The sequence below is a fragment of the Glandiceps talaboti genome, chromosome 3, assembly GCF_964340395.1.
Source record: "Glandiceps talaboti chromosome 3, keGlaTala1.1, whole genome shotgun sequence".
NCBI lineage: Eukaryota > Metazoa > Hemichordata > Enteropneusta > Spengelidae > Glandiceps > Glandiceps talaboti.
Window position 1 is genome coordinate 3,660,804 of NC_135551.1, and position 25,803 is coordinate 3,686,606.

At 35.5% G+C, this 25,803-nt stretch overlaps 1 protein-coding gene across 1 annotated transcript; it reads right to left on the reverse strand.

Moving 5' to 3' along the window:
• Positions 1 to 11,290: 11,290 nt before the first annotated feature.
• LOC144432771 (uncharacterized) lies at positions 11,291 to 15,400 on the reverse strand. The gene is made up of 2 exons (XM_078121050.1): positions 15,238 to 15,400; positions 11,291 to 14,010 (listed from the first exon to the last, which is right to left on the reverse strand). The coding sequence occupies exon 2, from the start codon at positions 13,911 to 13,913 to the stop codon at positions 11,616 to 11,618; it is 2,298 nt and encodes a 765-aa protein (XP_077977176.1). The 5' UTR covers positions 13,914 to 14,010; positions 15,238 to 15,400; the 3' UTR covers positions 11,291 to 11,615.
• Between the last annotated feature and the right edge of the window lie 10,403 nt (positions 15,401 to 25,803).

Genomic DNA, 25,803 nt, shown 5'->3' on the forward strand with positions numbered 1-25,803 from the left:
TTGGTGAGCTAATTGAATTTTTTTGTGCAATACGAAGTTAAACCTGTTAATTAATTTAAAAATACATTATTTGAAAAACTGTTAAAACTGTCCAGATATAAGGAAGAAACTAGTAATATGTAGACAAACGTAAATGTCAAAAATATAACATGTCTAATGATAAAACGACCTAAAAAGGTAAATTTTCAAACTGCTTTTAAAACTGTTGAATGAAGAATCGGCTCGGATTGGTGATGGCAAGGCATTCCATAGACGAGGAGGGTACAGATGGAAAAAGCTTGATTACCATAATACATAGTGTGCCAATAGGATGGTGTAAATTAATGTCACCATTGGACTGAGAACGAAGGGTACGACCAGTGGCTCCTTTTGTCAGCAGGTCACTTAAATAAGATGATGCAATTCCATTTATAACTTTAAAAGTAATACATAAAATTTTTGAATTCATTTGTTGCTGAACAGGGAGCCAGTGTAAATCATGAAGAATTGGAGTAACATGGTCACATTTTTTTCTTGCTGATGACAAGGGTCACCAAGTTTTGAATGATTTGGAGTTTGTGAATCTCATATTAGGGAAGACTGTGAAGTAAGCTATTACAGTAATTTAATCAAGATGTTATGAAGGCATAAACAAGTTTCTGTGTAGAAGTTCGATCCTGTATGTTGCAAATTCTTCCAATCCTCCAAAGCGCAAAGGAGGCAGCTTTGCAATCATTCACAACGTGACATGGTAGCAGCTGAATCCATGGAAACACTAAGATGTCACTAATGTCAGACGGATGTATATTGACCTCACCAATCACAGCGAGGGACTGGACCTACACCTCCAAATTTAGAAGAGAAATGCACAACCTCTGTTTTCTCATCGTTAAGACAAAGTATACTGTCTCACATCCATCCCCTGATCTCATCAACACATAATTCAATCATGGTAGTAGGAACCCGATCACCCTCACAGGTGAGATACAGTTCAGAATCATCAGCATACATCATGCAATTTAAACCATGCCTGATTATGATGTCCTCCAGAGGTGCCATATAAAGACTAAACAGATTAGAACCAAGGACTGGACCTCTTGGGGACACCAAAATCAAGAGAAAATATGTGCCTTCGACACAACAGATCCAACATACACAGATTGGGTACACCCTCTCAAATAAGAACTAAACCATTCTACATCTGTTCCCATTATGCCTGTAACAAAATCTATGTAACAAAATGTCATGGCCAGTTGTATCGAAGGCAGCAGAAAGATTGGGTTAAAGTAAAATGACATCTTTCTGTGTATCAAGAGTGTGCAGTACATCATTTTGAACTCTGAGGAGAGCAGTTTTTGTGCTGAAAAGTATCTTGCATATGCAACCATGTTTGGTGGTGATGAAGCCAATCTAATTTCCATATGGCAACAGTCCAAGAAATGAAGCATATTAAGGTTACTCAATATTTACATACAATTCCAATAGAAGATTATATTTTTAAGTTCAAGTTGATATTGAAGTGCTCATGCAATATTTTAGAGATGTTTTCATATGTTTTAGTTGACGTTTCCTTCGTTCAACTCCAGGTGAGTAGCATCAGTGTGTAACATTATTATTAATTAGCCCCAGAAGGGAGTGCTATTACAATGGGCTCCATCCATCCGTCATTTCTCAGACATGCAATATCTGATTTCTTTCAAACCTAATACAATGGTGACATGTCATGTGGTACATATGCATGTCAATTTGTTTTTTGATATCTGCCAATTTGACAGAATGACAGCCATATTTGAAGTAAACAATGACTATATTTTAATACTGCATAACTAAACAACTCTATTCATAGACCATCAAATTAAGCTATTACTTACATTTTGCAGACATTGTATAGCAATTATGTGTGGCTAATGTCTTTATCATGTCTGTAGATAATGCAGAGCCAGATAATATATAATATACATTAGTTTTGGTACTCAAAAACTGTAATACACGGAGACTACATTCAAGTGTCTACCCCTATGTTGCCAGGTTTAAACTTTCTCTTTAGACATTGAACTTTGACCTAGACCTAGATCTTCAGGTTCAATTACTGAAATCCAGCAATTCCCTTATTTGTTGCTACCAATTGTTTTAAGTCAAGTCTCCATTCAGTCACATTTGAAGGGGGGGGGGCTATGTCTTCTATAATTTACATGTGAAATTGGTCTGTGGTTGTGTACCCTGTCTGGTAGTAGAGTGTTGTGTACCCTGTCTGGTAGTAGAGTGTTGTGTACCCTGTCTGGTAGTAGAGTGTTGTGTACCCTGTCTGGTAGTAGAGTGTTGTGTACCCTGTCTGGTAGTAGAGTGTTGTGTACCCTGTCTGGTAGTAGAGTGTTGTGTACCCTGTCTGGTAGTAGAGTGTTGTGTACCCTGTCTGGTAGTAGAGTGTTGTGTACCCTGTCTGGTAGTAGAGTGTTGGCAGATTACAGAGAAGTAAAAGGTAAATTAGAATTATATATTATAAGTCCTCTTACCTATGCCTGATTGAGCTTACAGCAGAAATATTGAAGGTTTGTTGAAAGACTGTGCATATCATACACATTTTATGTTCCCCAAGAACAATTTAGATAGAAAAAAACAGGCTTCCCACAAACAACTCATTACAAATATAAACAACACCATTCACCCCAACTGATACACACACACACACCGTCCTTGGAACAAAGAAGCTATTTAATGTCATCACATTGCATGCTCAGATTTTGACACTTACAAATTGAAACTATCAAGAATTTGAGTCTGCTTGCATGGTTCACTGTGGTGATGTGTGTGTACACATATACAGTGCCTGCGTGTGGGTAGGAGTGTGGTGTTGTTTATATGTGCAATGGCTGGTCTGTAGGAAACCTGTTTCTTATCTATCTAAACATGCCAGTGTTCTTGGAGAACATAACATGCATGGTAGCACAGTCTTTTGTTGACCCTTCAATATTTCTGCTGTAATTAAAAATCTTTTTAGGGCTTGCCAAAAATAAAGATCTGTTGCATGCCATGACAGTTCCATGTTTGTTGTATGACATGCAAATACTCCTTTATTATACAACTATGCAGAAAAAATGATTTACAGTGAAAATAATATTGTGATATTAAGTATGACGGGTATCAAAATATTGTTTTAGCACAACTGAACTGATAAGATTCAGTAGTGCTATAGGTATGGTGCAGTGTCTGTGCGTCTGACTCTGTCTGTCTGTCTGTCTGTGTATGTGGATAACTTAACTCAAAAACTGCGAGACTAATTACCTTGGTATTTGGTGGGGAGATTACTTTTGGTGTCCAGTTGGGAAATTGTCGAAAGCAAAATGATCGCATCACAGGTATGTGATTATGTAAAAAAAATGTCTTTCTTTTTTCTTTTCTTTTTTTTGGTCAAAAAAACTTAAACTCAAAAACTAAAAGATAAATTGGTCTGAAATTTGTTGGGAACGTTCTTAAGGGTGTGTAAATTGTTCATGACATGATTCCATAAGCAATATGCAAATTAGGGCTAAAATTGTGTCTTTTTAGTCAAAAATATTAATTCCAAAACTACTGAGCAGATTGGGCTAAAATTTAATAGAGATTCATCTGTGGGTGTATAGATGAAGAAGTATGAAGCATATAATGATCTCATCCGTGACATGCAAATTAGTTGTGAAATGTAAATTTTGGTCAAAACTTATCTCTAAAAGTACTTTGTCAGTGAGACAGAAATTTGGTGAGATGTTTCTAGAAGTGATATTCTACAGATTTTGTTCAAAACATTTTGACACAATTGGCCCTAGCAACACCACCACACCCATAGCAACAGCCAAACAATCACATGTATTGCAAATGGTTGCATATATTGCACAGATAACGTGGCTGGATAGGCAATTGGATAATCATTCAGCAAACGAACACCTAAAACCTAGCATGGATCAGCATATGGATAAACAACTGTACAGTTGTGCTACTATGCCATTGCCACAATTATTGTGGTATATCTGTGTTTCTTAGTCATACAGTCCAAAAAGATATAGAGAGGTGATTACAAGTTTCAAAAGTACCTTTTGCCACCCCACATTGTAAAATGCAAGATTGAGTGGTTGCTAGGTGTAAATTCGGTCCATTTTGATTGAGTGGTTGCTAGGTGTAAATTCGGTCCATTTTGTAGTTACAGGGGATGAAGGGTAGAGAATTGAATCTATTTTCAAATAAAGTGATATAGTAGTAGTTACAGTTTGTCTTGGAATATTGTGGATGCATTGCCTAGAAGAATGAGGTTTTTTTTATAGATTTTATGAAAATACAATGATAACAGGGTAATTTTCCTGCAGTCATGCAGTATGTGTAATTATCTGAAATTATTTCCTTGACATAAATGCAGTTAGACTGTAAGTTATGTCATGTCACTCTGTCCTCACCAGCCTACTCTAACGGGATTGACCGATGTGTGAGGGTGCCCTAACATGGCATACCTTACAGACATAAATACAGTGTGCATAAAGCTATTAGCTGGAAATTGATTTGTCAGTAAATTGTGTGAATTGTACAGTACTCTATATGAATATTTGTATATGTAAATGAATTACAGTAATGTTTGAATCAGAGCTTAGAAAGTAGCTGATCTACCTCATACATTTGACTGTAACAATTGTAACCCATGTCATTTTTTGTTTTCAAAGCACTCAGCAAAAATGTAGATTTTTTCTTCTCATGAAATGAACACAAATGACCATAGTTCTATTAATGACAGTCTTTATAACTTACTTATAACTTACATGACTATCTTTTAAGCTCCTGAATAATTTGATAACACATATTTTCTTTGTATTGTTACTGCTACATTTAATGCTTGATAAGAATTAAAGGTATGTTGTCAGTATCCAAAGTGTGTCACTACGTTTTCATTTCTATGTAGCAACTGTGTTGCTATATTTTTATTTCTATGTAGCAACTGTGTTGCTATGTTTTTTATCTGTGTTAGTAGCCAATTGTGTTGCTATGTTTTTAGTTCTGTGTTAGTAATTGTGTTGCTATGTTTTTAGTTCTGTGTTAGTAATTGTGTTGCTATGTTTTTATTTCTGTTAGTTACAATTTTGTTGCTATGTTTTTATTTCTGTGTTAGTTACAATTTTGTTGCTATGTTTTTAGCCCCTGTTGGATGTAGTCCGGGATGGGGGTTTATAGATTGGGTGCCGTCCGTTTGTGCATGAGTGCTTTAGTCCATCAGTTCATGCGTCCGGAGTCATATCTTGGACATTCATCGATTGATTCAGACACTTTCTGACTTGATTTTTGGTCAAAAAACATAAACTCCAAAACTACTGGGCAGATTGGCCTGAAATTTGATGGGAATGTTCTTAGAAGTGTTATTCTGCAGATTTTCTGTAAAACATTTTGGCCCTAGCAACAATAACAACACCCATAGCAACAACCAAATGGCTGTGTGTTTTGGTCAAATAACAAACTCATCAGGTAGGCGAGTAAACATTCAAAAAATTTATGCAAATATCCTTGACAACCATGACCACGCCCATAGCAACAGCCAAACATGGTGTTTTTTACAAAGATAACAACAGGGATTTTTAGACAAGTGAACAAACATTTTATAAATGTATGCAAATGTACCTAGCAACAAGACCACCAAGATAAATAACATTTGAATACACTACTTTTGGTGAACAATCATGGTTTATCACAGAATTCAAAAATGTTAATTAAATACATACAAACTACACTGAAGTGTCTACCCTAATATTTGCCAGGTTTAAACTTTCATATGAGACAATGACCTTCAGGTTCAATTATCAAAATTCATCAATTTCTTACATTTATCTCCATTCAGTCACTTAGAAGTAAAGTATACGAGGGCCACTGTGTCTTCTCAGTCACTAAGAAGTATAAATACAAACAAATCTGCCAGAGGTCACTCATGCTTTCAACCAACAATCAGATGCACCAACCTTTTTACTGTCATAATGGTATTAAACTTTTCTTAAATATTTTCACCCTATGCTAATTTGAGATGATATTGTATTTTAAAGATGTGAAATGTTTGCCAAGATAGTCTAAAATTGCCTTAAAACTCCAAATCTCCCCTACCAGTGATACTACCATTATAGATGTGCTGACCTTTACTACATGTATATAATGATGCCATTTAAACTTTTTAAGAACATATTTCAACCCTATGTAAGTTATAAAGAATAGTTTCTGATACTAGATGGAGACCCCTAGGACCCCCCCCCCCCCCAAGAGGTGGACATATCCCAGCCTCAAGCTCTTCCCCCTACCTCTTACTATCAAGATGCTATTAAACTTTATTTTTAAAATATTTCAACTCTATGCAGTTGCCTTTTACATGTTGGTGCTGTCTTGTAAAGCTTGGAAATTATTGTCAGAAAGTGTCTGAATAGTCTCAAAATTGACTTTTCAGAATAAAAAACCTTCAGGGCTAATCTAGCTTCTAGGGGGAGACTCCCTTGGACCCCCCCCCCCCCCCCACACACACACACACACACAAGAGATGGAGATATCCTAGCCTGAAGCTCTTCTCCCAAGGTAAGTGTACTAAAAGTGAGTCTAATATTCATCAAGGCAAGTGTACTAATCACTTTGGTCTAATTAATGTATGTGGGACCAGGAACAAAGTATCCAATCTTGTATATGTAAATGTAACAGTCTTCAACTGTTTAATTTTGTAAAAGCTAGTCAAAGCTGGTTTGATTACAAAATGTAACAAACATAACTTGGCTGGGTCCTGTCTGAGTCTTCTCATGATGTCATTTTATGACATTGACTGGAATCTAGAACACAATCAATTTAGACTCATGACACACTCAACTATTGACAGCTGTAAGGTCTACCATTGATACCATTCTCATAACCAGATAAATTGAAGTATGCTATGAAAAGTACACCAAGTCAATGACCTCTTTCCAGGTACATATAACCTGTGCGCTGTATCCATGGCAACAATATACCATGAGTTTTGGACAGTACTAGTAGAAGGGGCCAATATTACATACAAGTAGAAGTTTACATGTTCAAATATTTATGTAACTATTCTAGTTAGTGTATTTGTGTTTATTCTTCCATTGTAATTGCTTCCAGGATCTACTTACCTCCATTAACATCACAATGCAATCTGAACAAAGCAATCAATGAATGTGGTGACCAATACTTTCTTTCCAAGGCAACAATCACTAAACTCAAACCTATTTCACAAATAAAATTTCTCACCCATGGAAGTAGTTTTCTTTAATTTATGGTTGTCATGGTAATAATAATACACAATGAAATGCACATGTTTATAGCTTTCATTATTTCAATAGAAAACATTGCAAATGTAAATGCGTTCAATAATTAACATGCCAGTATACACATAAAGGTTGTTTAGAAATACTTAGTACGCTTTCCTTTGTTATCAGAGTTAACCAATGCATACAAATCGTATGGATTTTCGGGTTTGTGTAAAGTTGCTTATTTACGTTTCAATAATGGAAATACGTCTGCAGTCAATTAGAATACATATATTTCATTTCAACTATTCCTGTTGATCAATGTGATGGAAATAGACATTTAGAATTTATCTCCACATCAACATAATAAATCAATGACAAAATTAAGATTTGGAGTAACTTAATTCAAAATATACCTGACATTATTTTTCAAAGTTTTCTTAACGGGTTGAGTTCATATGATGGGGGGTGGGGGTGTAATATTGACTGCATATTATGTTGTACTTATGAATTTCACTGTGCATTACTGTGTAAACATGAAAAAAATTAAGAAGACGAGATGAATACTTGGCCATTTTATTTAGTTTACAGTCGCAGTTACTTAAATTTGATAATCATTCTCTATTTAAGTACATTTTTTCATTTGTAGATGATACTCTAGCAAGTGTCACAGCTAGATATCTCAGTGATATACTTAATATTTTCAAGACATTGTAAACATCAGTGTTTCTTTTGGTATATTTCCTTGCCACTTCTTGTGTACACGGCTTAATAAATAAATAAATTAAATATTGTATTCTAGTGGACCATTATTATTTCACAATTTGTAATATTTCAGTAATTGTATCTCCAGAAGTGTTTGTATTAATGAGATGCAACAAGCATCAACCAAATGATATCTGACTTATTTTTCTTGATTTTCTGACTAATTACTATAATTTTGAAATATTTCAATGTATATCATGTCAGTTTTTACTTAAATCAAACGAACCCTCCTCTCCTCTGTCACAAACTATGTGATCACTTTGGAATAAAAATTTCAAAATTTAGATTTGGAGTAAATTAATTAAAAATATGATGAATATATAATACGTATGATGTATGGTGTATGGGGTATGGTGTACAGTGTAATAATAATAATAATAATTCTTTATTGTATCTTTATCCAAATCTGGACATCAGACCTATGGGGTATGGTGTACAGTGTATGGTGTACAGTGTATGGTGTACAGTGTATATGGGGTATGGTGTACAGTGTATGGTGTACAGTGTATATGGGGTATGGTGTACAGTGTATGGTGTACAGTGTATATGGGGTATGGTGTACAGTGTATGGTGTACAGTGTATATGGGGTATGGTGTACAGTGTATGGTGTACAGTGTATATGGGGTATGGTGTACAGTGTATGGTGTAGTGTATGGTGTACAGTGTATGGTGTACAGTGTATATGGGGTATGGTGTACAGTGTATGGTGTACAGTGTATATGGGGTATGGTGTACAGTGTATGGTGTACAGTGTATATGGGGTATGGTTTACAGTGTACAGTGTATGGTGTAGTGTATGGGGTATGGTGTATGGTGTACAGTGTATGGTGTACAGTGTATGGTGTATGGGATATGGTGTACAGTGTATGGTGTATGGGGTATGGTGTATGGTGTAGAGTGTATGGGGTATGGTGTAACTGGAACCAAATGACTATTTTTTTTAGGCCTTACCTAATTTACATAATTTATCGATGCCTATAAGGTTTCCCAAGCAAAATGGAAATCTTAGATCAATTTATAGACAAATGTGACCTGCAACTCCCATGATGCAACAGAAACCATGTGATCTACCAAGCTGGTGAACACTTTGAGTTTATAATCCAAATTTTACTCATCAGGAAAATCACTGCATTCAATCTGAAAATTGCACTGTATAAAGAAAGCAACCTTCATTTGTACTAAAAACATTATCTTAATTTTAAATAAAACACTGATGACCTCGCTCTTTTCCAAAATGTAATTTAATTTGCAAGTTCCTTAGTGTTATGTGCGGAACATGTCGCTTGACTGATCTGTGACCTTTGACCATATAACCAACAAAACTTCATAGAGAGAGGAACCTAGTAAGTGCTTTTATTTTTCATAAATTCATAACAGAGAAATCACCTTCCTTCCTTGATTTCAGTCTGACCACCTTTCACGCCAACCAAAGGTCAAAGGTCATTCATTCACTAAGCAATCACATCAAATCAATAAACATACAAATTGAATAGCTTTGAAGGACATATGACACACTAGACTGTAGACATTAAATTACTGACTTCAATATTGTAAAAAAACTAAAGGTCAAAATACCTATTATTATGTAAATTGCATTGATCAAACATATTAATGAGGGGGGTTAATATAATGGAGGGGGTTAATAGTTCAGTATTAACATTGATCATGGAGGTATCTCCCTCATACCTCCATGCATTGATTATCTTCAACAGAGTATAACTGTAATGACATTAATCATGGAGGTATTACCCCTTACACCTCCTAGAATGCGTCTATAGTGAATAATATAATATAAAATATATTGGTAGCAATGACTCAAATGAGAGCTAGGGCAATGCAAAGCATAAACACATCAATCTATACATGTCTATTACCGACTGTTGGGTCGTCATAGTAACACTCAAAAGAATGAAAACAAACCACAGACACAGCAACCCCGCTGTTACAAGGGAGGACAATTGAGATACATAAACTCTAAAGAAACCATTGTTACTGGAGTGTACGTAGCATATATTCCCAAAGAAGACTGTCTTTTTTAAATGCAGGTAAATAAAACTGGGTCAAGTCATTGACCCTTGCATTGTGTGCTGCTACACAATACACAGTCTGTGCTTAATACAAGGAACAATAACATTGACATGCAAACATCAAAACTGATTTGTCTTAATTTAGACATATTGGGTGTATCTACAGCCTGCCTTGTAAGGACTGTTCTTTAGACATATTGGGTGTATCTACAGCCTGCCTTGTAAGGACTGTTCTTTAGACATATTGGGTGTGTCTACAGCCTGCGCTGTAATCACACTCCTTTATCATTGATTGTTACTTATATGCTAGGCAAAGATTCAATTCAATAGTTTGTAAACATATCAAAGGCCATATATATAATACTCAGACATTGTCAGGTAAATCCTCATAATTCACAGAGTACACAGCATACATCTCATTCCAGTGTTGCGGTGCAACACAATTATACTAGCATATGTCCCTGAGGACCAGACATTGTACATATTACCGTGTTTCTTTAATGAGACCACCACACATTGCAGTGGAAAACGTACTACCACATTTCTTTAATGAGACCACCAGACATTGCAGTGGAAAACGTACTACCACATTTCTTTAATGAGACCACCAGACATTGCAGTGGAAAACGTACTACCACATTTCTTTAATGAGACCACCACACATTGCAGTGAAAACTTAAACGTACTACCACATTTCTTTAATGAGACCACCAGACATGGCAATGTAAAACATACTACCACATTTCTTTAATGAGACCACCACACATTGCAATGGAAGGCTTGTCATTAGCTTTCTAATCTAGTGATCCTACATATATCAATGCTAAGCTCTTTCTTTGAAGCATAGAAATCTGTTTTGAATTTAAAATCAATACCAACTAAATCTAAGCGTATCTTGTTTGTCAATCTATAATGTAATTGCATCCCACATGAATTGAATTCAAAGAGAAGCTGATTACAACTTATACAAGTACATGTGTCAATATATGATCCACATAAACTGTAAGATTGTTGGTGGTAATTAAATTTCAAAATCAAAACATTTCTGTATTTCAGAGGACACAATTCTCGGCATTGATGTCGGATATTAGAAAGCTGTCAACAGGTCTTTGGGCTAGTGGAAAAGATGCTACCATAATTTATGTAATAAGAACACCAAACATTTAAGTGTCGTTAAGTCTCTATTTATTCTGTACTTGTTGACATAAAGCAATACTATTAAACCTGAATAAAATAAAACAAGAAACATGGAAGTCAAAAATACAGTTTCCTTCAATTTTATCTTGCGTTCTGAAATTCAGAGTTGTTGGCTTTCCAGATATGTATTATTATGAATTTCTTCTGAAACACACATACACAGAAAATTGTCACAAAAAGTTTCTTCAAAATTTCAGACCTTCAGTACGTGAATTGTCTCACAAACAAAAAAATATGTTGTAACGAATATTAAATGGCTGATATGTTTGTTAGTTTTACAATCTCTTGAATATTTACTCCACTTCTGCTTCTAGGTCAATGACCAGTTAAAGATAAAACAAGACTTGTAAATATCAACACTTAGTAATCTATTATGCCTTTACAGACTAGACTTTTTCCAATCTAACATGAAACCATTTTGTTTGCTTTTGGGTGCATAGGCTCCCATCGTATGATATCTTCATTGCGTTTTTCTTTCATGGTGCTGTACTCTCTGCCAGAGATGGTAACAGCCCTGGATGCATTTCTTTTTTCATTCTGCACAGCTATGACACTCTGTCTTAGCTGTTTTTGGATTTCACGTATGACTGTCCTCATATCCAGTGCAGGCCAGCATGCTCTACGCATGGCCTCATTTGTTGGAAACGTCAGGATGAAATCACCAACTTTTGGGATGGGTGGTTTCCTGCTAGTGCTGTGGGTATTGTAATGTGATGTTGACACGGGTTTATACCTTTGATTTGGTTTCTTTTTGGCACCAGTTTGAGCAGAACCCGATTGGTTTTCTGGTTTTGTTTTCCCTGATAATGGGTTCGCTTGATAGGCTATCGTTTTTCGAGCGATAGTTGCTTGAGTTGACGTTGACATACGCTGATATCTACTTCGTAGTTGTGGTCTGTTTGGAGGATGTGGTACAGCGCCATCAACTACAGATGATGCTGATGTACTCTTTTTTGGTTGTGGCATACTCTCTTTATTTGAGTTGCTATACGATGACGGGATGTTTTGGGAGGAAGACAGTGATGAACTTGTAGCTACATGTTGCTCTCCACGAGACCGTATCATCTCTTGTCGGTGTTCTACTTGTTGGCGTGATTTTTCTATATCTGGCAGTGACAATGAGCTTGTAGTTGTACTACTTTTGATGCTAGCACCACTATCAGAATTTATTGACACTTTAGAATCACTATGGAACTTATTTCTACCAGATACAAAACACCCTGTGCTTCTCATGGCTCTTTGACCCTTCATACCACTACTTCCCGAAGACCTCCTTGATGCAGCCATTCTCTGAATGGCTGATTTTATTTGTGTTTTATGTGGATGCCTTCTTTCTTCACTTTGCTTGTCATCTTTCTGTGTATCCTCCATTCCTTGAGGATCACTATTACTCTCACCTGTCTTAGTGTTGTGTGACTGTTTGTCTTCCTTTACAGGTTGCTGCGCCATGCTACTTCGGTTAATACTTGGCAGTCTATTCAAAGAGCTGACAGACACCTTCTTGTGGGGGCTGCTGTGTGTACTGGATTTCCGTATACTAGGATGACTACTGCAACTGCTGCGACTATAAACCTGACGTAGTACATTCGGTCGATAACTTTGCCCTCCTCTTTCAGCATCAGAGTCTTTGAAATCCAGCATGTCAATAATGTCATTCAGCATGGGTTTCTTTACATTGACATCAATTTGGGTATCAAGACCTAGAGCTGGACTGAAGTTGACCTCTAACAACCATGGCTTCATGTTATCATCAATAAGGATGTCATAACCAAATAATTCAAAGCAATTGGGGCTTTTTGGCACAGACTGAGCTTGTGGAAGTGTGGTTAGAGTGACAATATTACTGATACGTTGCCATAGGAGACTATCATCAATGTTTTGTTGGTGGAAGTAGTTACGTAGGTTTGTCAGAGTCCATTTGCAGCCTGGACCAACCCTCTCCTTATCAGTTGTATATGATGGACTCAGCTTATTGATGCTGGTGTTAGTCAAATGGGAGAACCGATTATCAAGTGTAGTCAAGTCAAATTTTTCAGTACTAAATCGTACCAAACCTTCCTTGTAAATGTATATAGAAAGTGGATGAAAGCATAGGACGATGACATAGATGCGTAGATCAAATTTGTACCCCGAGATGAGTAGTGGATTATTTATGTACTGTTGTATAACTGCTGGACTGTCATACTGTAAATCCTTCAAATCGCGAAAGATGAAGATTCCACGACCACGTGATAGATCAGCAGGTTTACAAATCCAAAAGTTATCACTACATTCCACTTGTTTCATCTTTGTGTACTCAGCAACAAACTTGGTGTAATCATTTGGTAGGTTGAAAGCCTTGGGACTGAAGTTGTAAATATTGGCACCATATACACCCTGCAAACGCCTCATATTACGTGCCAGGCAATCTTTCTTTGTAATTGCAGTGGCCTTGGGGAAATGATTCACGCGTTGCCATGGCGCTATATGATCATAATCAGATGTTCGAAAGCGTGATGTTTTCCACCAAAGATTCCATTCATGTTCTTCATGCTCATCGTCCTCGAATTCCGTCCACCCTCTCTCCAACAGTACCATTCGCACTGCCTCAGGCATATTATCAGTTAATCGGAAGATGAGTTCATTCTTAGGTTCAGGAGATGTTGTTAGAGACTGGACTTCATCTTCAGAGTAATCGCCAACATCCTGCAGGTTTAACATTCCTGTCGAGTGCGGTCTGCTGTCAATTGAACACAGCTCTTCTAGGATAATTGATAATGTTCATTCTGGTTCTTGAATAAAGTAGAATTGTGTGAACCTGAAACACACAAAATAACATGACTGATTTCGATACTACAAGACTAAACTATTTTTAAATGATTTTAATGTCAATGTATACCTTCTATAATAACATTATAATTGTCTCCTGTCAATGTGAAAACAGTTGACAGTATAAGTAGGAATTTCTACAACATTTTGATATGCACTAAATCATATGCCATATATCATATCTTATATACCAGGTTTGTAAGTGATGTGCTTCAGTAAGTACAATACTGTGAGTACTTTTCTTTTTAAGTATGCACCATAAACTACCCCCAAATATATACATATCAACTTTTAACTTGTGCCCTTTATGTACGATGGCACAATATCATAAACAGCAAGATAGTGTTGTGCAGTGATTTAATTTCATAGTTATTTTGAATTTAAAATGACTCCGATTCTGGTAACATTTTAGGAAGGACAACTTGTCTATACACTTCCCTTATGCACAGATAATATCAAATTGTGGATTACTCCCATTTCATACATTCAAATGCACACTACTTGGCTTTGCATCTACATCGCAGCAACAACACAGTGTATTCAAATAAAGTTTAATTGCAAACACATTTCAAACTACTGATTGAGTGTTGTAGCGGTAATCAGAATGTCAACAAAACTACTAGTATATCACAACATTTTGCTGTGTCATGGTTAAAAATAAACAATAGACAAGAAACAACATAATAAAAGCTATCTCTATGTCTGGGTGCTGCATTTAACGGGCTTCGTGAATAGAGATTAACAGTTATCTTGAACTTGAATGTAATTCGCTACCCAACCATGGCTTCGACATTTCTACTTCGATATTTACGAATGTAAATTACGTGCGAATTGCTTTATGAACAGTTTAAGATAAGCTATCAACTGATCACATACCTGCTACACACTGTGACTAAAGGAATTCAAATCAAAGCGTATAGCACAGGGACATAACACCTCTGTTGCTATTGTAGTTTGTACGGGGTCTGTCAATACTTGGAGTAATTATACTGACGCGTACGTTCTCCCTAAATGTAACTGTTTCCAACCTACTGCTTAAAATCAGTATCGTTAGACGCAACGGACAACTATCAACCTTCAACAGAAGGCCAACATGTACACGGTCGACTGACCGGTTCGAGTTCAAGCAATCGTAGATAGACTAGACGGACAGGTAGGAAACAACGCCACATTTGCTAAAACTTTACTCCGCCGCGCGTACACGTCTGACACTTACCGGTAGCAATCATAACGCCGTCCTTATGTAATATGTCGATATGGGTGATGAGTTCAGGTTCCGACGTGCTGTCTCACTTGATAATAATATCTGCGTTGCTACTTTAGAATGAACATGGTCCACCGGCTAGCTGGCGGCGATCGCGGTTTTTGACGTTGTGATGCCGCGCTGGTTTTGTTGATCTATGCTGTGTTCGCGAACTGAGTGTAAATTAGCATAACAATACGATATATATGCTAATCACATACGTTGGTAACCATGGTAGATCGAGGTCATTGTGGTGTCGCTTTAGATGCATAAATACGTACACCATGTACTGGAGTGAGCTGCTTGCAGCAATTCATACATAAAGGCGTGTAGTATTGCTTTAATGTATTGTTGTTTTATTATCTACATGCTCAACCATGTAAATATATCATAATAACGTTACGTTTGACTTGAACATATTTCCCCTACCTCTAAATTCATATATTTGTAGTTGCAGGATTCGTTTGATATTTTCTTGGAAAAAAATAATAAATACCATCGTCGCAAACCACGGCATGTTTTACGGCACCGTTCACTACCAGAGAGTGTGGTATGGTACAGATTTTGAAAAACAAGAATGAAATGTAAAAGATTCATCGTTGGTAAAAAGTAAACAATCAACTTACTGCATGGAGCTACTGGCGAATCAGAACATATCAGTGTTTTTAAAAAATAAAGCAAGGTCAAGATAATTATGTTTCATTATCATTTTTAGGATTGTTTCTTTTTGTGATATCGTGAAAAAAGTAGAAATATTAAAATTACAGTTCTGGAAAAATATAATTCTTACAGATTTGTGTGCCTTACATGAAAATAATAAGCGGAAACTCGTCATCTTCAAATTCTTTCATTTAAAGGTAATCTCTGTTTACTTTTTCTTCCTACTTCTATACCCAAATTATGATTACTTAATCTAAATTTTGACAAATTTCTACGTAGTGAAAAGATCTTATACATTACTTATAAGTAGTCTTCAAACTTAAATTTATTCTTGAAAATTCTATAAATACGTAATTTGTTACCACTTCCATCTTTCCTTGTATGGTAACGGTTGAATAAATTCGTTCTCCAAGCAATCAAATATTCATTAGATAATTTCTGCCTTATTTTCTGGTTTAACTGATGATATAATTTAACTCCAAATGATTTGAACACTTTAGTATGATTGTATTTCCTATATTCTGATGAACAAAATTTGTCCAGGGTGAATTTATATCAGTATTTACTTTACGTGCTTCTTTCAGAATATGATAACTTGGTAAACTATTTAATCTACTCCAAAATTTAAATACAGACATATGAAGACTAATCTTTTAATGGCAGTCTATCTAACTCAGCTCTAATACCTTCAAATGTAGAATGTTTATTCACACCTAAAATAAACCAGTAATAAGACATGTATAATCTTTCTAGACAGTTACTAACATTTTTAATTTCACTTGCCAAAATACGAAGAATTTGTACGATTAAACTATCAAAGAGATGTAAACAAAATGTTAGATTTCACATTTTTTCATGTAATACGGACTTTTTGATATTATTAAACATTGCTTTCATTGCGTTATCGTTCAGGTTTACTTGATTTGGAGTAAATTTTCCATTTGGAGTAAAAATTACACCTACATAATTATGTATACTGCCTAACTGCTTCAATTACATTATTCTCAAATAAAATGACCGATTTGCAATAAGAAGATTACCCTTATTAAAGATCGTTGTTTTTGTCTTTTTAGTGTTCACAGAAAGACCCCCAGTTTTTACTAAATGAGTTTAATTTATTCGGACAATTCTGTAAACCATCTGCAGATTTTGACATCAGAATAAAATCATCAGCATATAACAGTTTACTTTCAAACCAGCTATCTCAATTGGAGAATTTGAAATATCACCAAAAATATCTGGAAAATCATTACAAAATATATTAAAAAGTGTAGGTGAAAGATTGCAACCTTGTTTCACCCCACATGAAGAAAGAAACCCATCTGAAATCCTATTTGCCAATTTCACTTTATACTGAGTGTTACTCTACATAGACTTCACAACATTATAGAAACCTCCTGTTATCCCTAACCTCTGCATTTTCAGAAATATACAATTGCAATATGTTTAGGACAAGAATGTATGGCTTGGCTAAATGAAGTGACAATTGCTCGTTAAAGAACAAAACGTCTTGAGGATATTAGTCCAAGTGCATCATCCCCGAAGATAAATAACAATCTAGCAGGTGACTCTGTTTCACGACTGGAAATCTGTCACCCCCAGCTCAGAGGGTAAACCTTAATATGGCAGTTTGCAAAAAAAATCGATAAAAACGGCGTGAAAATAATGCATATGTCCTAATTTTTTGTTGAGATGTCATGTTTACGTAAGCGCGTTCCGGGTGAAAAGGTCAAAGGTTATTCAATGGGCGATATAAACAGTCCTTTGTTTGTAATAACAAAATATTTCAAAGTTAGCCTTATATTTAATCTCTTTTACATGTAAAGGAATTTTCAAATTTACGCTTTGATATATATTTATACATATACATAGTCTTAGTTACCCAGATTAACATATACGTAGTCTTGGTTACCCAGATTAACATATACGTAGTCTTGGTTACCCAGATTAACATATATGTAGTCTTAGTTACCCAGATTAACATATATGTAGTCTTGGTTACCCAGATTAACATATACGTAGTCTTGGTTACCCAGATTAACATATACGTAGTCTTGGTTACCCAGATTAACATATACGTAGTCTTGGTTACCCAGATTAACATATACGCAGTCTTGGTTACCCAGATTAACATATATGTAGTCATGGTTACCCTGATTAACATATACGCAGTCTTGGTTACCCAGATTAACATATATGTAGTCTTGGTTACCCAGATTAACATATACATAGTCTTGGTTACCCAGATTAACATATACGTAGTCTTGGTTACCCAGATTAACATATACGTAGTCTTGGTTACCCTGATTAACATATACGTAGTCTTAGTTACCCTGATTAACATATATGTAGTCTTAGTTACCCTGATTAACATATACGTAGTCTTGGTTACCCAGATTAACATATATGTAGTCTTGGTTACCCAGATTAACATATATGTAGTCTTGGTTACCCAGATTAACATATATGTAGTCTTAGTTACCCAGATTAACATATATGTAGTCTTGGTTACCCAGATTAACATATACGTAGTCTTGGTTACCCAGATTAACATATACGTAGTCTTGGTTACCCAGATTAACATATACGTAGTCTTGGTTACCCAGATTAACATATACGTAGTCTTGGTTACCCAGATTAACATATACGTAGTCTTAGTTACCCAGATTAACATATACGTAGTCTTGGTTACCCAGATTAACATATACGTAGTCTTGGTTACCCAGATTAACATATACGTAGTCTTGGTTACCCAGATTAACATATATGTAGTCTTAGTTACCCAGATTAACATATATGTAGTCTTGGTTACCCAGATTAACATATACGTAGTCTTGGTTACCCAGATTAACATATACGTAGTCTTGGTTACCCAGATTAACATATACGTAGTCTTGGTTACCCAGATTAACATATACGCAGTCTTGGTTACCCAGATTAACATATATGTAGTCATGGTTACCCTGATTAACATATACGCAGTCTTGGTTACCCAGATTAACATATATGTAGTCTTGGTTACCCAGATTAACATATACATAGTCTTGGTTACCCAGATTAACATATACGTAGTCTTGGTTACCCAGATTAACATATACGTAGTCTTGGTTACCCTGATTAACATATACGTAGTCTTAGTTACCCTGATTAACATATATGTAGTCTTAGTTACCCTGATTAACATATACGTAGTCTTGGTTACCCAGATTAACATATATGTAGTCTTGGTTACCCAGATTAACATATATGTAGTCTTGGTTACCCAGATTAACATATATGTAGTCTTAGTTACCCAGATTAACATATATGTAGTCTTGGTTACCCAGATTAACATATACGTAGTCTTGGTTACCCAGATTAACATATACGTAGTCTTGGTTACCCAGATTAACATATACGTAGTCTTGGTTACCCAGATTAACATATACGTAGTCTTGGTTACCCAGATTAACATATACGTAGTCTTAGTTACCCAGATTAACATATACGTAGTCTTGGTTACCCAGATTAACATATACGCAGTCTTGGTTACCCAGATTAACATATACGTAGTCTTGGTTACCCAGATTGACATATACGTACGCAGTCTTGGTTACCCAGATTAACATATACGTAGTCTTGGTTACCCAGATTAACATATATGTAGTCTTGGTTACCCAGATTAACATATACGTAGTCTTGGTTACCCAGATTAACATATACGTAGTCTTGGTTACCCAGATTAACATATACGCAGTCTTGGTTACCCAGATTAACATATATGTAGTCTTAGTTACCAAGATTAATATATACGTAGTCTTGGTTACCCAGATTAACATATATGTAGTCTTAGTTACCAAGATTAATATATACGTAGTCTTGGTTACCCAGATTAACATATACGTAGTCTTGGTTACCCAGATTAATATATACGTAGTCTTGGTTACCCAGATTAACATATACATAGTCTTAGTTACCAAGATTAATATATACGTAGTCTTGGTTACCCAGATTAACATATACGTAGTCTTGGTTACCCAGATTAACATATACGTAGTCCTGGTTACCCAGATTAACATATACGTAGTCTTGGTTACCCAGATTAACATATATGTAGTCTTAGTTACCCAGATTGACATATACGCAGTCTTGGTTACCCAGATTAACATATACGTAGTCTAGGTTACCCAGATTAATATATACGTAGTCTTGGTTACCCAGATTAACATATACGTAGTCTTGGTTACCCAGATTAACATATACGTAGTCTTAGTTACCCAGATTAACATATATGTAGTCTTAGTTACCCAGATTAACATATATGTAGTCTTGGTTACCCAGATTAACATATACGTAGTCTAGGTTACCCAGATTAATATATACGTAGTCTTGGTTACCCAGATTAACATATACGTAGTCTTAGTTACCCAGATTAACATATATGTAGTCTTGGTTACCCAGATTAACATATACGTAGTCTTAGTTACCCAGATTAACATATACGTAGTCTTGGTTACCCAGATTAACATATACGTAGTCTTGGTTACCCAGATTAACATATACGTAGTCTTGGTTACCCAGATTAACATATACGCAGTCTTGGTTACCCAGATTAACATATACGTAGTCTTGGTTACCCAGATTAACATATACGTAGTCTTGGTTACCCAGATTAACATATACGTAGTCTTAGTTACCCAGATTAACATATACGTAGTCTTAGTTACCCAGATTAACATATACGTAGTCTTGGTTACCCAGATTAACATATACGTAGTCTTGGTTACCCAGATTAACATATACGTAGTCTTGGTTACCCAGATTAACATATACGCAGTCTTGGTTACCCAGATTAACATATACGTAGTCTTGGTTACCCAGATTAACATGTACATAGTCTTGGTTACCCAGATTAACATATACGCAGTCTTGGTTACCCAGATTAACATATATGTAGTCTTAGTTACCAAGATTAATATATACGTAGTCTTGGTTACCCAGATTAACATATATGTAGTCTTAGTTACCAAGATTAATATATACGTAGTCTTGGTTACCCAGATTAACATGTACATAGTCTTAGTTACCCAGATTAACATATACGTAGTCTTGGTTACCCAGATTAACATATACGCAGTCTTGGTTACCCAGATTAACATATACGTAGTCTTGGTTACCCAGATTAACATATACGTAGTCTTGGTTACCCAGATTAACATATACGTAGTCTTGGTTACCCAGATTAACATATACGTAGTCTTAGTTACCCAGATTAACATATATGTAGTCTTGGTTACCCAGATTAACATATACGTAGTCTTGGTTACCCAGATTAACATATACGTAGTCTTGGTTACCCAGATTAACATATACGTAGTCTTGGTTACCCAGATTAACATGTACGTAGTTTGGTTACCCAGATTAACATATACGTAGTTTGGTTACCCAGATTAACATATACGTAGTCTTGGTTACCCAGATTAACATATACGTAGTCTTGGTTACCCAGATTAACATGTACGTAGTTTGGTTACCCAGATTAACATGTACGTAGTTTGGTTACCCAGATTAACATATACGCAGTCTTGGTTACCCAGATTAACATATACGTAGTCTTAGTTACCAAGATTAATATATACGTAGTCTTGGTTACCCAGATTAACATATATGTAGTCTTAGTTACCCAGATTGACATATACGTAGTCTTGGTTACCCAGATTAACATATATGTAGTCTTAGTTACCAAGATTAACATATACGTAGTCTTGGTTACCCAGATTAACATATACGTAGTCTTGGTTACCCAGATTAACATATATGTAGTCTTAGTTACCCAGATTAACATATACGTAGTCTTGGTTACCCAGATTAACATATACGTAGTCTTGGTTACCCAGATTAACATATATGTAGTCTTAGTTACCCAGATTAACATATACGTAGTCTTGGTTACCCAGATTAACATATATGTAGTCTTAGTTACCAAGATTAATATATACGTAGTCTTGGTTACCCAGATTAACATATATGTAGTCTTAGTTACCAAGATTAACATATACGTAGTCTTGGTTACCCAGATTAACATATATGTAGTCTTAGTTACCAAGATTAACATATACGTAGTCTTGGTTACCCAGATTAACATATATGTAGTCTTAGTTACCAAGATTAATATATACGTAGTCTTGGTTACCCAGATTAACATATATGTAGTCTTAGTTACCAAGATTAACATATACGTAGTCTTGGTTACCCAGATTAACATATACGTAGTCTTGGTTACCCAGATTGACATATACGTAGTCTTGGTTACCCAGATTAACATATATGTAGTCTTAGTTACCAAGATTAACATATACGTAGTCTTGGTTACCCAGATTAACATATATGTAGTCTTAGTTACCAAGATTAACATATACGTAGTCTTGGTTACCCAGATTAACATATATGTAGTCTTAGTTACCAAGATTAACATATACGTAGTCTTGGTTACCCAGATTAACATATATGTAGTCTTAGTTACCCAGATTGACATATACGTAGTCTTGGTTACCCAGATTAACATATATGTAGTCTTAGTTACCAAGATTAATATATACGTAGTCTTGGTTACCCAGATTAACATATATGTAGTCTTAGTTACCAAGATTAACATATACGTAGTCTTGGTTACCCAGATTAACATATACGTAGTCCTGGTTACCCAGATTAACATATACGTAGTCTTGGTTACCCAGATTAACATATACGTAGTCTTGGTTACCCAGATTGACATATACGTAGTCTTAGTTACCCAGATTAACATATATGTAGTCTTAGTTACCCAGATTAACATATACGTAGTCTTGGTTACCCAGATTAACATATACGTAGTCTTAGTTACCCAGATTAACATATACGTAGTCTTAGTTACCCAGATTAACATATACGTAGTCTTGGTTACCCAGATTAACATATACGTAGTCTTAGTTACCCAGATTAACATATACGTAGTCTTAGTTACCCAGATTAACATATATGTAGTCTTAGTTACCCAGATTAACATATACGTAGTCTTGGTTACCCAGATTAACATATACGTAGTCTTAGTTACCCAGATTAACATATACGTAGTCTTGGTTACCCAGATTAACATATACGTAGTCTTAGTTACCCAGATTAACATATACGTAGTCTTGGTTACCCAGATTAACATATATGTAGTCTTGGTTACCCAGATTAACATATACATAGTCTTAGTTACCCAGATTAACATATACGTAGTCTTGGTTACCCAGATTAATATATACGTAGTCTTGGTTACCCAGATTAACATATACGTAGTCTTAGTTACCCAGATTAACATATATGTAGTCTTGGTTACCCAGATTAACATATATGTAGTCTTGGTTACCCAGATTAACATATATGTAGTCTTAGTTACCCAGATTAACATATACGTAGTCTTGGTTACCCAGATTAACATATATGTAGTCTTGGTTACCCAGATTAACATATACGTAGTCTTGGTTACCCAGATTAACATATACGTAGTCTTAGTTACCCAGATTAACATATATGTAGTCTTAGTTACCCAGATTAACATATACGTAGTCTTAGTTACCCAGATTAACATATACGTAGTCTTGGTTACCCAGATTAACATATATGTAGTCTTAGTTACCCAGATTAACATATACGTAGTCTTGGTTACCCAGATTAACATATACGCAGTCTTGGTTACCCAGATTAACATATACGTAGTTTGGTTACCCAGATTAACATATACGTAGTCTTGGTTACCCAGATTAACATATACGTAGTCTTGGTTACCCAGATTAACATATACGTAGTCTTAGTTACCCAGATTAACATATATGTAGTCTTAGTTACCCAGATTAACATATACGTAGTCTTGGTTACCCAGATTAACATATACGCAGTCTTGGTTACCCAGATTAACATATACGTAGTTTGGTTACCCAGATTAACATATACGTAGTCTTGGTTACCCAGATTAACATATACGTAGTCTTGGTTACCCAGATTAACATATACGTAGTCTTAGTTACCCAGATTAACATATACGTAGTCTTGGTTACCCAGATTAACATATACGTAGTCTTGGTTACCCAGATTAACATATACGTAGTCTTGGTTACCCAGATTAACATATACATAGTCTTGGTTACCCAGATTAACATATACGTAGTCTTGGTTACCCAGATTAACATATACGTAGTCTAGGTTACCCAGATTAACATATACGTAGTCTTGGTTACCCAGATTAACATATACGTAGTCTTGGTTACCCAGATTAACATATACGTAGTCTTGGTTACCCAGATTAACATATACGTAGTCTTGGTTACCCAGATTAACATATACGTAGTCTTGGTTACCCAGATTAACATATACGTAGTCTTGGTTACCAAGATTGGCTAAACTCCACAATTATTACTGAAGAAAAAGAATACTATTTTTAGCCTGTACTTCTTGGCATGGAGGAATGAGGAATGGCTTGAACTTTTAGTGATATAAATTTAAATGAAAGACAACAAAATTCCCAAACATCTGAATTAATAAATCTAACTTCACAATTGTCACCTTTGTAATTTTACAAGGCTAATTTTCACAAACAAGCAAGAGGCGAAGGTTTTACTTTCAATCTTTAATCAACGAGTGCGGGCGCTGTTCAATGTATGGTGAACACTGGGACTGGAGACCCAATAATATTAGTGTTTTCCTAAATGACATGGATCATGCTACTAGTACTACAGAAGTATCAATATACGCTCTATACTAGAAGACAACTATAAAGGTAGGGGAAATATAGACAAAAAGTTGTAATATTTATCCTGTAGACAAGGAATGCAACAAATTATGAAATACTATACGGACATGAGCACACCATGACGACTGCTCGAACACATTTTATTAGTGTTCAAAGATCTTTTGAAAGCGACAGATGCCTGGCCTGACGAAACACTTTTCAAAGATGCCAGACTGTTTCTCCAATTCACCAGGGTGAGACTCGGGGACAGCAATCCATGGATATATATATTCTTCCATTTCCAATGCGAAATGTAGCTATAAACTCCAGACGACAGTACTGCAGGCAGCAACGGATAAAATTCTTCGAAAATGTCATCGCTTTATGGTAAGGGAGCGATCAGTTTTTACGGCCGGGGGTGAGCCGGTGACTTTTTGTTCGTGTTGGACTTAAAAGTAGTGACCCCTCCCCCCCCCCCATCTATTGACAAAAACATTCTTCTTGTTCTTGCAAAAGACACGGTCATCAAAGCATAATACCACATAGTTAACTTTACTATAATACTGCATAGTTAACTTTACATGTTACATTTGCAGTAATTTTAAGTGTATCTGGTAAATTGCTAACCAAATTCCATTACTTCATATGTATAAAGCTCTTTAGACAGGAACATTAACCCTATGAGAAGTATGATTGTCTGTTCACAGACAAAATATTCATGGTCTAGTAACCAAAAGTTCTACGATATCTCTCTGACTGAGTGAACTATTACCATATATTAATCAGCTAATTATCGAATACAATATTAGAAATGGAGTTAATATAATTGTAAACCCATGTCTAGTACACGCATTGACCAGTTTGCACTCTTCATGAAGGCACGTGTTTGTCCTTCATAATTGTTCAGTTTATGGCACTGACTCCAAACTCGATCCCCTCCCTTCATTGACCAAACTGCTTATTTTGAACAGGTTTTGGGTAATGAAGTGTGATAGATTTCAAAATAGAAATTGTCATAAAAAAGGCTTTATTTACTACAACTGTTTCAGAACTAGATACTGTTAATTCAATTCACGTACTGTTGGCTATGTTGTCCAGTATATTGCTGACAACATGATAGCCTTGAAAATAAATACATTTTAATACCA